This window comes from Pongo pygmaeus, chromosome 6, assembly GCF_028885625.2.
Source record: "Pongo pygmaeus isolate AG05252 chromosome 6, NHGRI_mPonPyg2-v2.0_pri, whole genome shotgun sequence".
NCBI lineage: Eukaryota > Metazoa > Chordata > Mammalia > Primates > Hominidae > Pongo > Pongo pygmaeus.
In genome coordinates this window covers 71,397,183-71,411,316 of record NC_072379.2, presented here as the reverse complement: position 1 = coordinate 71,411,316, position 14,134 = coordinate 71,397,183, and the positions used below count along the sequence as shown (strand labels likewise).

Here is a 14,134-nt window from a genome sequence, read left to right as displayed (position 1 = left end):
TGAAGTCAATGAACATTTAATTCAGCATTCTATTTAGAGTTGAAATTACAACAATGTGTTATTCTGAAGTTTGGCATGTAACAGCTACATAGCAGGAATTGTCAGTGCACATTTAATATTTATTGAATAAGTCAATAAAAATTGAAGAGTCTTAAGGTTGCTGCTATGAGTGTTGGTTTCTTATGCACATAAAATGGCTGAGGCAGCAAATTGTTAACCTTGGGTTAATGCTTTTTCAAAAGAGCTGCCCAGACAAGATAATAATGTGGAAAGGATAACTAATAAGAAGGCATAGTAATTAGATTCCAGAGTTGGAAGACAAGTAGGGTGTTTCCTAAAGGGTGAGATACATACTAATTAATGTTGGTACTCCATACGATTTCAGTCAGAACTGTGAACTAGGAGGGTAAGAATCCCTCCAGGGATTCCCTTCTTAGATGCAGGTGGGATTTTCTGCACTCCAACTCAGTCCCTCCCCAAGATAAAAAGACCTTAAACTTCTACTCTCCCGAGCTTAGCAGGGACTTCTGAACCATTGAGAAGGAAGCAACCATCAAACCCACTCCTAGGTAACTCAAATTCATGTATTCTCTGACATTAACAGAAACTCCTAGAACATGTCTTCGTGGTAAATCTCTGGCACCCAATGCCAGCAAGAGAAGGACAAGGAAGCACCTCTCTGAGTTTTAGGTCTGTTCTACCTGTCTTAATTTTGCTTGCTTTGGCTTTATTCTTTGAAGTATTGGGGACGATGACCTACATATAACATTTTTAAAATAAAGCAGAGGTTGGGATGGAAATGATAGAAGTGATTTTAACAATGGCATTAAGATAAATATCCCCATATTACTGGATGATCCTATTCAATGCCATTTTTATAAGGATTTTATTTTCAGATATGGAGTTTTATAAATTAATTAGATTTAATCCCAGCACTTTGGGAGGCCAAGACGGGCAGATCGTGAGGTCAGGAGATCGAGACCATCCTGGCTAATACGGTGAAACCCCGTCTCTACTAAAAATACACAAAATTAGTCGGGCATGGTGGCAGGCACCTGTAGTCCCAGCTACTCGGGAGGCTGAGGCAGGAGAATGACATGAACCCAGGAGGCGGAGCTTGCAGTGAGCCGAGATCACGCCACTGCGCTCCAGCCTGGGCAACAGAGCAAGACTCCGTCTCAAAAAAAAAAAAAAAAAAAAAAGAAAAATTAATTAGATTATTTTTACTCATATTCACTTTAATTTTTGCTCATAAATTGATGACATTTTAAATTTATGCTTTGGGTGCTTCTAATGTGTGGTTTTCTATTACTGTAGTGAAAACATTTCATTTAAAATAAATATATTTACATTTTTTTAAAATGAAATACCTTAAATATAAACATTGAGAAGAGTCAAAGTGGCCTACATATATATCATGTATTTTTTTTTGGTAGAAGTAAAGTTTTTTGCAAGCAGTTCTTAAATATGAGTCCAATGAACAAAGACAATCTTTCATATGACTCAGTTAGAAGCAAAGTTATCTGCTGTGTCTTAGAGCCATCATTTTATTTATCCTAAAATACAGTCAACAACTAAACTCCTACCCCTGTTCATTTCTCACCAAGCTGGGTTGAGTAATCCACATTTGCCAAGCAAGTTCTAAATAAAATGTTTTATTGTATGTTACATGGTCACTGCAATCATGATTAATTTGTGATGTATGAAATCATAAAATACAAAAAATCCTGAAACCTTTCCATATGATAGTGTATTTGAATTATAGAAAAATACTATAAATTCATGTTCCAAAGACATTTTTAATACTCAGAGAAACTAACTGGGAAAAGGAGAACTTACGTGTTCCTTACTAAGAATCATCACATGTGCCCTACAGCCTGTGCTTTTATTATATTCTCAGTAGTAATTATAGGAGTGGTAATGTTAGTTGTACTGAAGCTTTTGGCAGAGTAGGCACAACATACTGCACATTTACAGACATTATTATAAGTACTTTTTGTATGTATAATCTTATTTAATCCACATGTCCACCCACTAAGGTAGGTACTACTATTATTATTCTCATTATGCAGAAGAGAAATGAAAGCAGACAGGTACTCAAAAGTCTGGTTGGAATGACTGATAACAAAATTAAAATAACTATAAGCTTCAAAGGAAGTATTACATCGTTAGCAATAAGTACACTCGACCCTTGAACAACTCGGATGTTAGTGGGGCCAACCCTCTCTGTGCGGTCAAAAATTCGCCTGTAGCTTTCACCTCCCAGGAAAATGTAGCTATTAATCACCTACTGTTGACCAGAAACCTTAGTGGTAACATGAACAGATGATTAACACATATTCTGTACGTTGTATATATGATACACTGTATTCTTACAATAAAGCTAAAGAAAAGAAAACGTTAAAAAAATAATAAGGAAGAAGTAGGTCATCATAAAGGTCTCTTTTTCTCATCTTCTTCATGTTAAGTAGTCTGAGGAGGAGGAGGAAGAGGTGGGTTTGGCCTTGCTATCTCAGGAGTGGCAGACGTTGGAATAGGTGGAGGAGGTGGATGAGGTGGAAGGGGAGGCAGGAGAGACAGGCACACTTAGTGTAATATTTATTGAAAAAAAAATCCACATATAGATGGACCTGTGCATTCAAACCCATGTTGTTTAAGAGTCAACTGGATACAAAAGCTATAATAACTGCCACGATATGGTCAATTCTTAAGGCAGGCAGTTCTGAGATTAATAAAGAGTATGTATGCATGCCCTCAAGCCCACACCTGAGAACACATGCAGATAAAATCAGGTTATGATCCTCATGAAAATAAGAAGAAAAAACCAGATAAATTATAAATAAAGCAGAAATAAGCAGGCAAAATAATTCCCATGCCTTCTTCACCTTAGTGATGCCAGTCGACTATAGCTAGAATATTGGCATTTTTAAAGAATCATGGTTTCTGGAAATCATTTGTTACTAAGTGATGCCTTATATGAATAGGAGCCATAGGACACTGTTAACACAGCTTAGAAGCAGCTTCTCTCCACAGTGGGCTGCTCACTGTCACTGTCATCAGCACGATGGTGTCTTTGACTGAAACTGTGACAACTCTACGGTCATGCAGCCATATCTCTCAAATATTTCCTCTCAGTACCTATCACAAAACTCTGAACATGTAAACCTAGTTGAAAAAAAAAAGGTCTTCAGAAGGCCAAGGCGGGCGGATTACTAGGTCAGGAGACTGAGACCATCCTGGCTAACATGATGAAACCCCATCCCTACTAAAAATACAAAAAAATTAGTCGGGCATGGTGGCGGGCACCTGTAGTCCCAGCTACTCGGGAAGCTGAGGTAGGAGAATGACATGAACCTGGGAGGCAGAGCTTGCAGTGAGCCGAGATCATGCCACTGCACTCCAGCCTGGGCAACAGAGCGAGACTCTGTATCAAAAAAAAAAAAAAAAAAAAAGAAAGAAAAAGGTTTTGAGATTTAGATTAAAGGGCATCTATGCTCATTAAAGAATACATTCATCACCAAATTAAAAAAAGAGAGAGGAAGAATAAAACCATTTAGGTAACAACACATCAACATAACCACTAATGAAGTGTGGTTGTATCTTCTTACAATCTATTTTCTCTGCATCAAACAGTTTGTTTATGCAAAACAGATGAATAACTTTGCCAGAAAGAGGATAACTATAAATTTGATAGGCACACACCTCCCAAATAATGTAGGAAGACTATTACCATGCAGACTTACTGAGTTTGACTTATAAAATAATATAACAGAAAACCTCCAGCCAGCCTTCTAGATAGAGAAGAGTCACCGGGTTGCAAGCTGATGCTACCAATATATACAACATTGATTTATATTATAGGAGAAAAGGGATTTATTGCTTCACTGACATTGATTCTAGTGATAGCTTCAAAGAAAAATGAAGAGAATATAGTGTCCTTGTAGTATAATCACTCCTAATCAGTCAGCCCTAATTCATATTGACCAGTCACTGAGGCCATTTATTAGGTTTCTATACTCATTGTTTGAAGAACAGTTTTAATAAAAGAACAGTTTTATTAAAACTCTGATAAATGGCAAAGATTTACATAAAGTTTTAAGAGATACAAATATGAAGAAAACACAGATTTGAAATTCATAATTAATAAGAATTGGTAACTGGTTGTAATTTTTACAATGTTTAGCTTTAAAAAGAAGTGGAAAGGCTACTTTCCAGATTAAAAAAAAGGTTGCTAGCAAAATATTTATCCAGTCTTACACTGCCATCTCACTTGACCTCTTGACAGAGAAGACTTGCTCAAGTTTAATCATTAATGGCTTAGTTTTACTAATAATAATAGTAGTAACACTCTAATAATGGTAATATGAACAATGATAACTGTAATTTATCAATTTCTTCCTATGTTCTCTCCTTTGTGGCACTTCATTTTTCCACCAAACCATGTGAATTAAATACTGTTTTAACATTTTAAGGAAAAATTCCAGTGGCAAATCACAGGCAACATCTACTCTTGAATAACTGGCCATGCATGTGCCCAGATGGACAGAAGCAGTTTCTAGAAAGAGTAGCTAAGCACACTGAAAGATTTTTTTCCATGAGGTCCTCTTCCTTGAATCATAAACCAAAGATAATCCAGAGGTAAATTATTCAAACCACGTGTCTCTTCAAAACTCTTTTGCAGTTAAATTGATAAGACATTTTATTATAACTCTTTACATTTTCCAAGCTACTTTTGCTATATTTGCTACAACCCTTGAGGTTGATGAGTATTGTTATCATTACATGGACGAAAATGTACCTTGATCATTAAGAGTTATGGTGTCAGACTTCCTGAGTTTGTTCCCTGACTTATTTACTTAATAGTTATGTGCATTTAGACAAGTTGTGTACACCCCTCAATATTCTCATTATGAAGATAATGGAAGCAACTACATCATAGGTTTGGTATGAATACTGAATGGAATAATACTAGTAAGGAAGGCATTCAGAACGTAGTAAGAGCTCAATGCATGTTAACTCTTATAAAACCTATTTCACAGTTGAACAACCTGAGGCACAGAGTCCAAAGTCACAGATACAGTGTCAGGACCAAGAATTCATAGCTCTTACTTTTCCTTCAACATTGTTGTTCTTCCCCACTTCTCCTTCTAGCTGTCTCCAAACTTGACTTGGGGATCTCAAGGCAGGCCAAGGACAAATAATTATTTCAAATGATCCTTAAGTTCGTATAAAATAACAATAATAACAGTGCCTAACTTTTGTGGAGCACTTACTATATGTTAATCACTGTGCTAAATTCCTTACACATATTCTCTTATTTAATCCTCAAAATCCTATTTAGATGGATGTTATACTTCCTCCTTTTACAGATGAGGAAAGCACGACCAAGAATAGTTAAGTGGTGAAGTAATTGCCAAAGAACACACAGCTACTTAGTTCTTAAGCCAAGAATCAAATTCAGGCAATATGGCTTCAAAGTTCAAGTCTTTACCATTCACTTTCATCTATTAACTAAATAAGTAAACTGACATCATCTTATCACTAGAGCTCATCATGCTTAAAAGCTGAACATACTACATTGCCCTCCACCATCTCATCATGAAAGAATATCAAATGCAATATGTTTTTGTAAGCAAACATTCCCACATATTTACAACATTGGCTAATTTAAGGAACCTATGTTCTCTATTTGCTTCTGGAGTATGTAAGATAAACTATCAACATAAACCTAAGAGTACTCTCATTAAATGAAATTATTGTCTTTCATGCCTAAATTAGAATGTGCCCCTCATCTAAGGTGTTAAAGTGCCATTTTCTTTGATTTTATGATTTTTTTCAGCATGTATATTTCTGAATTTTATTAAATATGTATATTTTATGATTCTTTATTTTGCATTTAGGTTATAATTTGAAGAAACAAAATAAACATACACATTAAATCAACTGTAATGCAGAATATATTAAATTAGATGATATCCAAGATCCTGATACTAAGACAGTATGCTTCATGGTTTAAATTCACATTATATATGTAATGTGTATATATACCCCTATGGTTTAGAAGTTTAGAAGTTTTAAAGGTATCAAAGAATATTAATAAAGAATCTTCTGCTGCTTCTTTTCTTCTAACTACAAAATTCACCTTTCCTTCCCACAAGCAACATGTTAGATTTTGTTTATCTTCCTAGATATATTTACATACATACAATAAAATACATTTATGTATTTATATACCTATATCTCCCTCTCCCTGTTTTTATACTTATGTGCACTGTATGGCAGGATACTTCACATGGAATCCTGTATCATGTTTTATTGTTAAGATTGCTCCTTATTGGTACTAAAGGGTTTCCTGTTTTACTATTAGAGATGCATATTTTACTACTTTATTAATGAATAATTTTAAATAGTCCTCTATTCATGGCCATTAAGTTGTTGCTAATCTTATGTCATGACAAATAATGCTGCAATGAATAATATTGCATATACACCAATTCGCATGTGTGTGAGCATATCATTTCAGTAGCACAAATTCCTAGAAGTGAAATGCTGGGTTAACGGGTATGTGTATTTGCAATTTTGATAGATATCACCAAATTACCTCCAAAGGAGTTGTTTCAATTTATAATCAATATTAAATAATGAAAGTGTATATATTGAGTTTTTCATTGATGCTAAGAGCGGGAGATATTAGTATTTATGTTTAATGCTTAAATAAAGTTACACATTGCACATTCTGGTGATTTTGGCAGGTGTCTTGGCACCAAAGTTAAACAATATAACCCTTAATTAAAAACATAATACACTCTCTATTAATGCACTAGTGATGAGAAAATAAATGTCTTTAACAGCTGCCTAAACAATAAATACCCAAAAGTTCAATGCAGTTCTTGGAAGATAAGAATTAACCATCACAGAAGATCATATTTTTCAGCTGTAGAAAAATCTCATTGATTTCTGTGACTTTATTTCCGTAGAATGATTACTTTTTATAGGTAACTGACAAGGAAACTTGATCGCAATTTTCACTTTAAAAGCTTTTTAAAAATCTCAAATGGCAGAGCCTCTGCCAAAAACTTTTTGTAAAATCAATTCTTCCACTTCTTGAGAACCTACTACATGGTCTGATTTCTTTATAAAGGTTGTGTAATCTAATGTGTCCAACAACTCTATGAGGTTAATGATATCAATCCAACTTTACGGGCCAAAAAACTGTGGCTCAGCAATATTAACTAGCTCAGATGACACAACTAACAAGTACTGCTAAGTAAAAAAAAAAAAAAAAGATCAAGATTTCCCACAAGTACTGGTCAGAAATGAAGTAGAGAAAACATCATTGAATGAGTAAATTAAATGTGCAATAGGTATACGCCGTCCTGTGGCTACCTAAAACAAATGTCTTACCTCAAAAGCAGATGACAAGGAAGGGACAAGAGGCTTCAGGTGACCAAATCTGTACAGCATTAAGAACATCAAGCAACGGAGTGTTTCCATAATAGCTGCCTTGGGTCTGAAATAAAATGTCATTAACATGCATTAGCTTTAAATATGCTCTTTATATGTTCACGTTATAATTAATATAAAGATAAACTTTTCATTCTCAAGTATTTTAATAGTATTTAATAACCTAGTATTTTAATATATTTGAAAAGCATGCCCCTGAAGCTATTTGAAAACAGTGATTAAACTAAGAAAGAACACTCATCTTTTTAGGGAAAATCTGTTCTTTATCAACATATTGCTTAGTTTGAGCATTGATGAGTTATGAAGTTTATTTTCAGCTAATAAATAAAATTTTAGGCAACTAAATTTCTAGGGTTTAAAGTAAGTGAGACTCTTCACTAATTTAATGTCTTCGTATTTCATTCATTTAAAAAATGAGTAGTTAGGAGAACTGATATAGTTAACTTCTCTAAAATAATGAAAAGTCAAATACCAAAATTTTATATTTATTTTTAAAACTACACTAGTTACATAATATACTGGTATTTTACCACTCTGTGGAAAATTCTTGAATTGAGTAAAAGAAAGAACAATGCAAGAATTTCACTTCTTGCCTTTGATCCAGAAGAAATCCAATGGAAGTCAAGGTCAGAATAATGAAGCAAACCCTCAGAAGGAGAGTAACTTGCGACAGTGCCTGTCAAACAAACACGGAGATCAATGGAGCTGTTAGGAGAATTGTTAAAAGGTACAAGAACAGTTAAAGCTGACAAAACAGCCCAAATTTTATGTCCTATTACACCACTTGTCATTGACACCTTACAGAAAGTTTGACTACACAAAAAACATTTTGGTTTTCTTAATGTCGTTCAGTTCCTTGTTGGACACTTGGAGAAGTAATTAGACAATTCCATAATGATATTTTGCTTAAAGTGTTCATCATCATTTAAAATTATCCTTTAAAGTTTTGACTTTTATAATTTTTTGAAGCATGTGAGTCCCCACATATGGATAAATTACTCACATTTTAATGAATAAATACTGTATTCTAATAACCATTTTTAGTGTAACAAAATCTTTGTGGTTTCAAATGCAAAGCTTTCTCTAATATAGAAAATATTTAAAGGAGACTGTTTATGAGTGAAAACATATATATAAAGGAGATTACACATATACACTCATATTTGATTCAATCTACATGCTCATATATACGTGTCAAAAGCTATCTTTTTAACACTTAAACATTAAGCATTAGTGTGCTCTTCATGTTAATATGGCAGAGTTTTGTAAACTAAATTAAAACTTACTGATATACTGGACTTTGAGCCAACAGAAAGAATGAGTACTATCTTTCCAGGTACCTTAAGGATAAAAGCTTATTCTAAGACAGTCTGTCCATTGAGATTATTAGATTTCTGACTTGCAAATATGCTTTGTGCTCCAGAAGAATTAGAGGAAAAGCAGACACTAGAATTCTAATTTAAGGACATGTACAGCAGTCTTTTTTTATAGTTTAAAATTCTTTATGTATAAAAACTAATTCTTTTGGAAAAATGAACCATGTACAGTTTGTTTTTGGACTCTGCGTCAAAGGACTTTCCTTTAAATGTTTGTCTCAATTTTAGTCTGGTCTTTTGTACTTTTCTCTAGGAAAAATGAATTAAAGGGTACAGTTGCATAAAGTGGGTTTTTATCCTAATGTACTGGAAATAAATGATAATTTTTTAAAAAAATTATCTTTTGAATCATTGTAACAGAAAACATTTTTGTCAGAATTATAATATGCATTTAATTTACATATTAAAATTTAATAATGTTTATTGAACATCTACTATTTTACAGCTTCTATGGCATGCGTTTCTTGTACTTTAATTTTGTTACATTCCCAATAACTTTGCAGAGTAGTTGTCATTATACCGGCTTTATTTAAAAAAAAACGCACACAATCTGGGAAACAAAGGATTATCTAACTTTTTCCATCATTACACAGAAAGTAAATAACGCCTCTGAAACTCAGGATAGGCCTGCCTGATCACAAAGCATGATGACAGTAGAATACACATGAGCAATAGATTTAAAGGGGCTAATGGCAGAAGTCTAAATTGAGATTACATAGCCAAAGTTTAGAGCCAGGTGAACATGACTTCAGATTAAAAGTGGATCAGTAAATTCAAAGTATTAGACACAGTTCCTGGATGAGTTCCCTACTCACTGGTGGAGCTTAAGTTCCATCTTTATGAAAACCCAGAAGTGTGATACAACAGATTGGCTAAAATAGTGCCCAAAACATTAGGCAAGCACCCTTTCCTTTGTTTCCCCTCGAAATGAATACAAAGAATTTCACCTATTAGCTAATATCCTTACTTGCAACTAAATTGCATCTGTCCAAAGTTATAAACAGTAAACAAAAGCCACCAGTCACAATTTTTGCTCACATGCAATACCATAGCTTCACACCTTCTTAAAAACCAGCCCCATCTCTCACGGCCAACTTTCTGGAAGGGCAGCCAGAATTGGCATGAGATTTTAAACCCTCCAAAGCAATACTTTAGTGGAAGAGTATTGCTGAGTGGTCAAAAATCTGAATACAAAAGTATTGCAACGTTTAGGAATAGGAGCACAATGATAGGTATTAGATACAGGATGGGGGAGTCAGTGAAAGCCAGAATGTTTTAGACCAGAGGAGGAGAGTGCTATTAATATTTTGATATGTGGAGGTCAGCGATGTCCACTTAGAAAAAATGAGACCAAAAAAAAAAAAAAAGAAAAGCAGTAACTAAGGTTTGTTTAGTTACTTTGTTTGATTAAAACGGCTTCTCCCACTATATTGCTTCATTGTGGGTTTTGGCGGGGAAAAATTTACATAAAAGGGAGAAATGATTTGTGTCAAAATCTGTAGTATGATTGCAAATGCTCTTGAAGAACACAGAATTTGTTATTCAAACCTATCACCCATGTAACCATGAGCACATTATTTGACATTTTAAAGCCTCAGCTATGCGTTTGGTATATTTGAAATAAAATATGCGTTTGGCAAGGACTGTAATCTTATTAAATACTTAGAAGAGTGTTTGGCACAGAGTAAAAAAGTCAATTGATGGTCATGGTTAGTATTATTGTTACTATGTTCAGGAGCTTAGGCTAATCTTAATTACAATAAGATAAACAACTGAGAAGCATAAATAGAAGGTCTATTAGCTCTTCCAGATGTCATAGGAAACTCAGAGATGGAATAAGCACATGTATTTACTTTGGTTAGGAAATGTATGATCCCTGGACAATAGAAATAACTCTTTACCAAACTGCATCCTGACTACTGGACTCAGAGTGGAAACCAAATTGATGCAGGAATCCACCACCTAGTCAACATCTCTAATCTGGTGAACGGGCAACTGAAACTTGGCATGACTAAAACACTGCCTTTGAGCTCCTCCTCTACGACATATATTCCCTAGTTTTCTTCATCTTAGAAAATGACACCTCCCAGCCTTCAGTTACTGAAGACAAAAACCTGTGGCTGGTCCTTAACTTTTTCTGTCACTGTCTACTTCTAATATATCAGAGATATATTTAAAATATATCCAGAATAAAAGCATGTGTTATAAACAGCACAACTAATACCCTATTCCACCCCAAGATGATCTCCCTAACAATTGAAATACTGCCCTAACTGGTCTTCCTATTTCTAAAATTGCCTGTCCACCTACCACAGCCCTCAACCCACAGCATGCAGAGTGATCCTTTTAAGCTTAAGTGAGATCATGTCACATATGTTCTAAATTCTCCAGGGGCTCACTCAGAATAAAGCTCAAAGTCATCACTCTAGCCCAAATACACCATACCCCACTATTAATCCCTAGTGTTCTCTAACTCATAATAAGCCATGTCAGAAATTTTCCTGTTCTTAGACATGACAAACATTTTCCCCACTCAATTGTTTCACCTACTATTCCTTCTGCTTGAAATGACTTCCCCTAGTGATCATTAGGGTGCATTTCATTTAGGTCTCTATTCAAATACATGTCCTTGTCCCTCCGACATAAAATAGTACTTCTCCATAACTCTAACCATTTTGTTTTATTGCTCTTCATATGATTTACCACTTCTACACACTTATACGTTTGTTGGTGCATTCTCTGTTGTCTGTCTCCTCTTGCTAGGATGTAAACTCAATGAAACTTTTCTCTCTTCATTCACTGTCGTATCCCAAGTGCCTAGAATATAGGACTCAATATGTTTATTGAAAGACTGATAGGATGAATATTTTATATTTGTGTTTTAGTATTAATATATTAAATGTTCTTATTACATTGCTAATATGTTATTTTGGGAAAACTGAATCTATTTCATTTTTTACAAATTCAAAATTTTAGGTTCAGGAGATATATTTGCAGGTTTGTTACATTAGTATATTGCCTGATGCTGAGGTTTGAGATAGGAATGATCCCATCACCCAGGTAGTGAGCACAGTACCCAACAATTAGTTTTTCAACCTTTGCCCCCCTCCTTTATTCCTCTCTCTTAGTCCCCAGTGTCTATTTTTGTCATCTTTATGTCCAGGGTACCCAATGTTTAGCTTCCATTTATAAGAAAGAACTTGCAATATTTGGTTTTCTGCTCCTGCACTAATTCATCTGGAGTAATGGCCTCCAGCTGCATTCATGTTGCTACAAAGGACATGAATTCTTTTTCATGGCTGCATAGTAATCCATGGTATATATGTAACAGGTTTTCTTTATCCAATCCTCCATTGGTGGGCACCTAGGTTGATTCCATGTCTTTGCTATTGTGAATAATGCTGCGATGAACATGAGTGCATGTGCCTTTTAGTGTGATTTTCTTTTGGATACATACCCAGTAATGGGACTGCTGTGTCAAATGGTAGTTCTAAGTTCTTTGAGAAATCTCCAAACTGCTTTCCACAGTGGCTGAACTAATTTATATTCTCACCAAGTGTGTAAGTGTTCCCTTTTCTTTTTAGCCTCACCAGCATCTGTTGTTTTGATTTTTTAATAATAGCCATTCTTACTGGTGTGAGACGGTATCTCACTGTGGTTTTGATTTGCATTTCTCTAATGATTAGTGATGTTGAGAATTTTTTCATGTTTGTTGGATACGTGTATGTCTACTTTTGAGAGGTGCCTGTTTTATGTTCTTTGCCCACTTTTTAATGTGGCTATTTGGTTTTTGCTTGTTGATTTCGTTAAGTTCCTTATAGATTTTGCATATTAGTCCTTTGTCAGATGGGTAGTTGGCAAATATCTTCTCCCATTCTGTAGATTGTCTGTTTACTCTGTTGATAGTTTCTTTTGCTGTGCAGAAGCTCTTTATTGTAACTAGGTCCCACCTGTCAATTTTTGTTTTTGTTGCAGTTGCTTTTGAGGACTTATTCATAAATTATTTCCCTAGGCCAATGTCCAGAATGATCTCTGACAAAGTTGACAAAAGCAATGGGGAAAGGACTCCTTATTCAATAAGTGGTATAGGGATAGCTGGCTAGCCACATGCAGAAGAATGAAACCAGACCCCTACCTTTCACCATATATAAAAATTAACTCAAGATGATTAAAGATTTGAATGTCAGACCTCAAACTATAAAAACCCTAGAAGAAAACATTAATAATCAATAATTTATTAAATATTTAATAACAATGTTTTATTTTTGAAACAGGGTTTTACTCCCATCACTCAGGCTTGCAGTGTAATGGCACTATCTAGGCTCACTGCAACCTCCCTTTCCAGCCTTAAGCTATTCTCCTGCCTCAGCCCCCAGAGTAGCTGGGACTACAGGCACATGCTAGCACGCACAGCTAATTTTTTTTTTCTTCTTGAGACAGAATTTCATTCTTGTTGCCCAGCCTGGAGTGCAATGGCGCCATCTCGGCTCACTGCAATCTCTGCCTCCTGGGTTCAAGCAATTCACCTGCCTCAGCCTCCCTAGTAGCTGGGATTACAAGCACCCACCACCATACATACCCGACTAATTTTTTTGTATTTTTAGTAGAGATGGGGTTTCAGCATGTTGGCCAGGCTTGGTCTCGAACTCCTGACCTCAGGTGATCTGCCTGCCTCTGCCTCCTAAAGTGCTGGGATTATAGGCGTGAGCCACTGCACCCAGCCAATGGCTAATTTTTATATTTTTTGTAGAAATGGGTTTTCACCACATTGTCCAGGCTGGTCTCAAACTCCTGGACTCAAGTCCGGCCTCAGCCTCCCAATGTACTGGGATTTATAGGCATGAGCCACCACACCTCATCTAATACCAATATTTTATATTCCTCAAACTTTAAAATAAATTCAACTAAAGTATTCAATCAATAGTTTAATATTAAATTATTAAGTGTTTCTAAATGTTAAATATTTAAATATTAACTACCTTAATATTTATTCCTTTAATTCCTTAAAAAACAGAATATCCCAAAAATGAGTTTAAAAGAAACTGAGAACACTGAAGAGGGAATTCAACATAGAACACATATGCTTAATTTAAGGTTGATTTTCCTATGGAACTTAAGTTTTTCTATATAGAATCCTTTGACAGACTAGTAAGGGAGATAATCAGTTGAAAGTCTCTAAATTCTACACATTCGGCTGGGTGTGGTGGCTCATGCGTGTAATCCCAGCACTTTACGAGGCTGAGGTGGGCGGATCACTTGAGGTCAGGAGTTCAGGACCAGTCTGGCCAACAAGG

General features: G+C 35.1%; 1 protein-coding gene across 2 annotated transcripts in view; it reads right to left on the bottom strand.

The window, feature by feature from the left end:
• AGMO (alkylglycerol monooxygenase) overlaps positions 1 to 14,134 on the bottom strand; it is a 417,125-nt gene that overhangs the window by 172,156 nt on the left and 230,835 nt on the right. For both annotated transcript variants that reach the window (XM_063667515.1, XM_063667516.1), the window contains exons 12-13: positions 8,058 to 8,140; positions 7,405 to 7,510 (exon numbers count right to left, since the gene is read on the bottom strand). In XM_063667515.1, the coding sequence (XP_063523585.1) occupies positions 7,405 to 7,510; positions 8,058 to 8,140 (189 nt within the window). The remainder of the gene's footprint in view (positions 1 to 7,404; positions 7,511 to 8,057; positions 8,141 to 14,134) is intronic.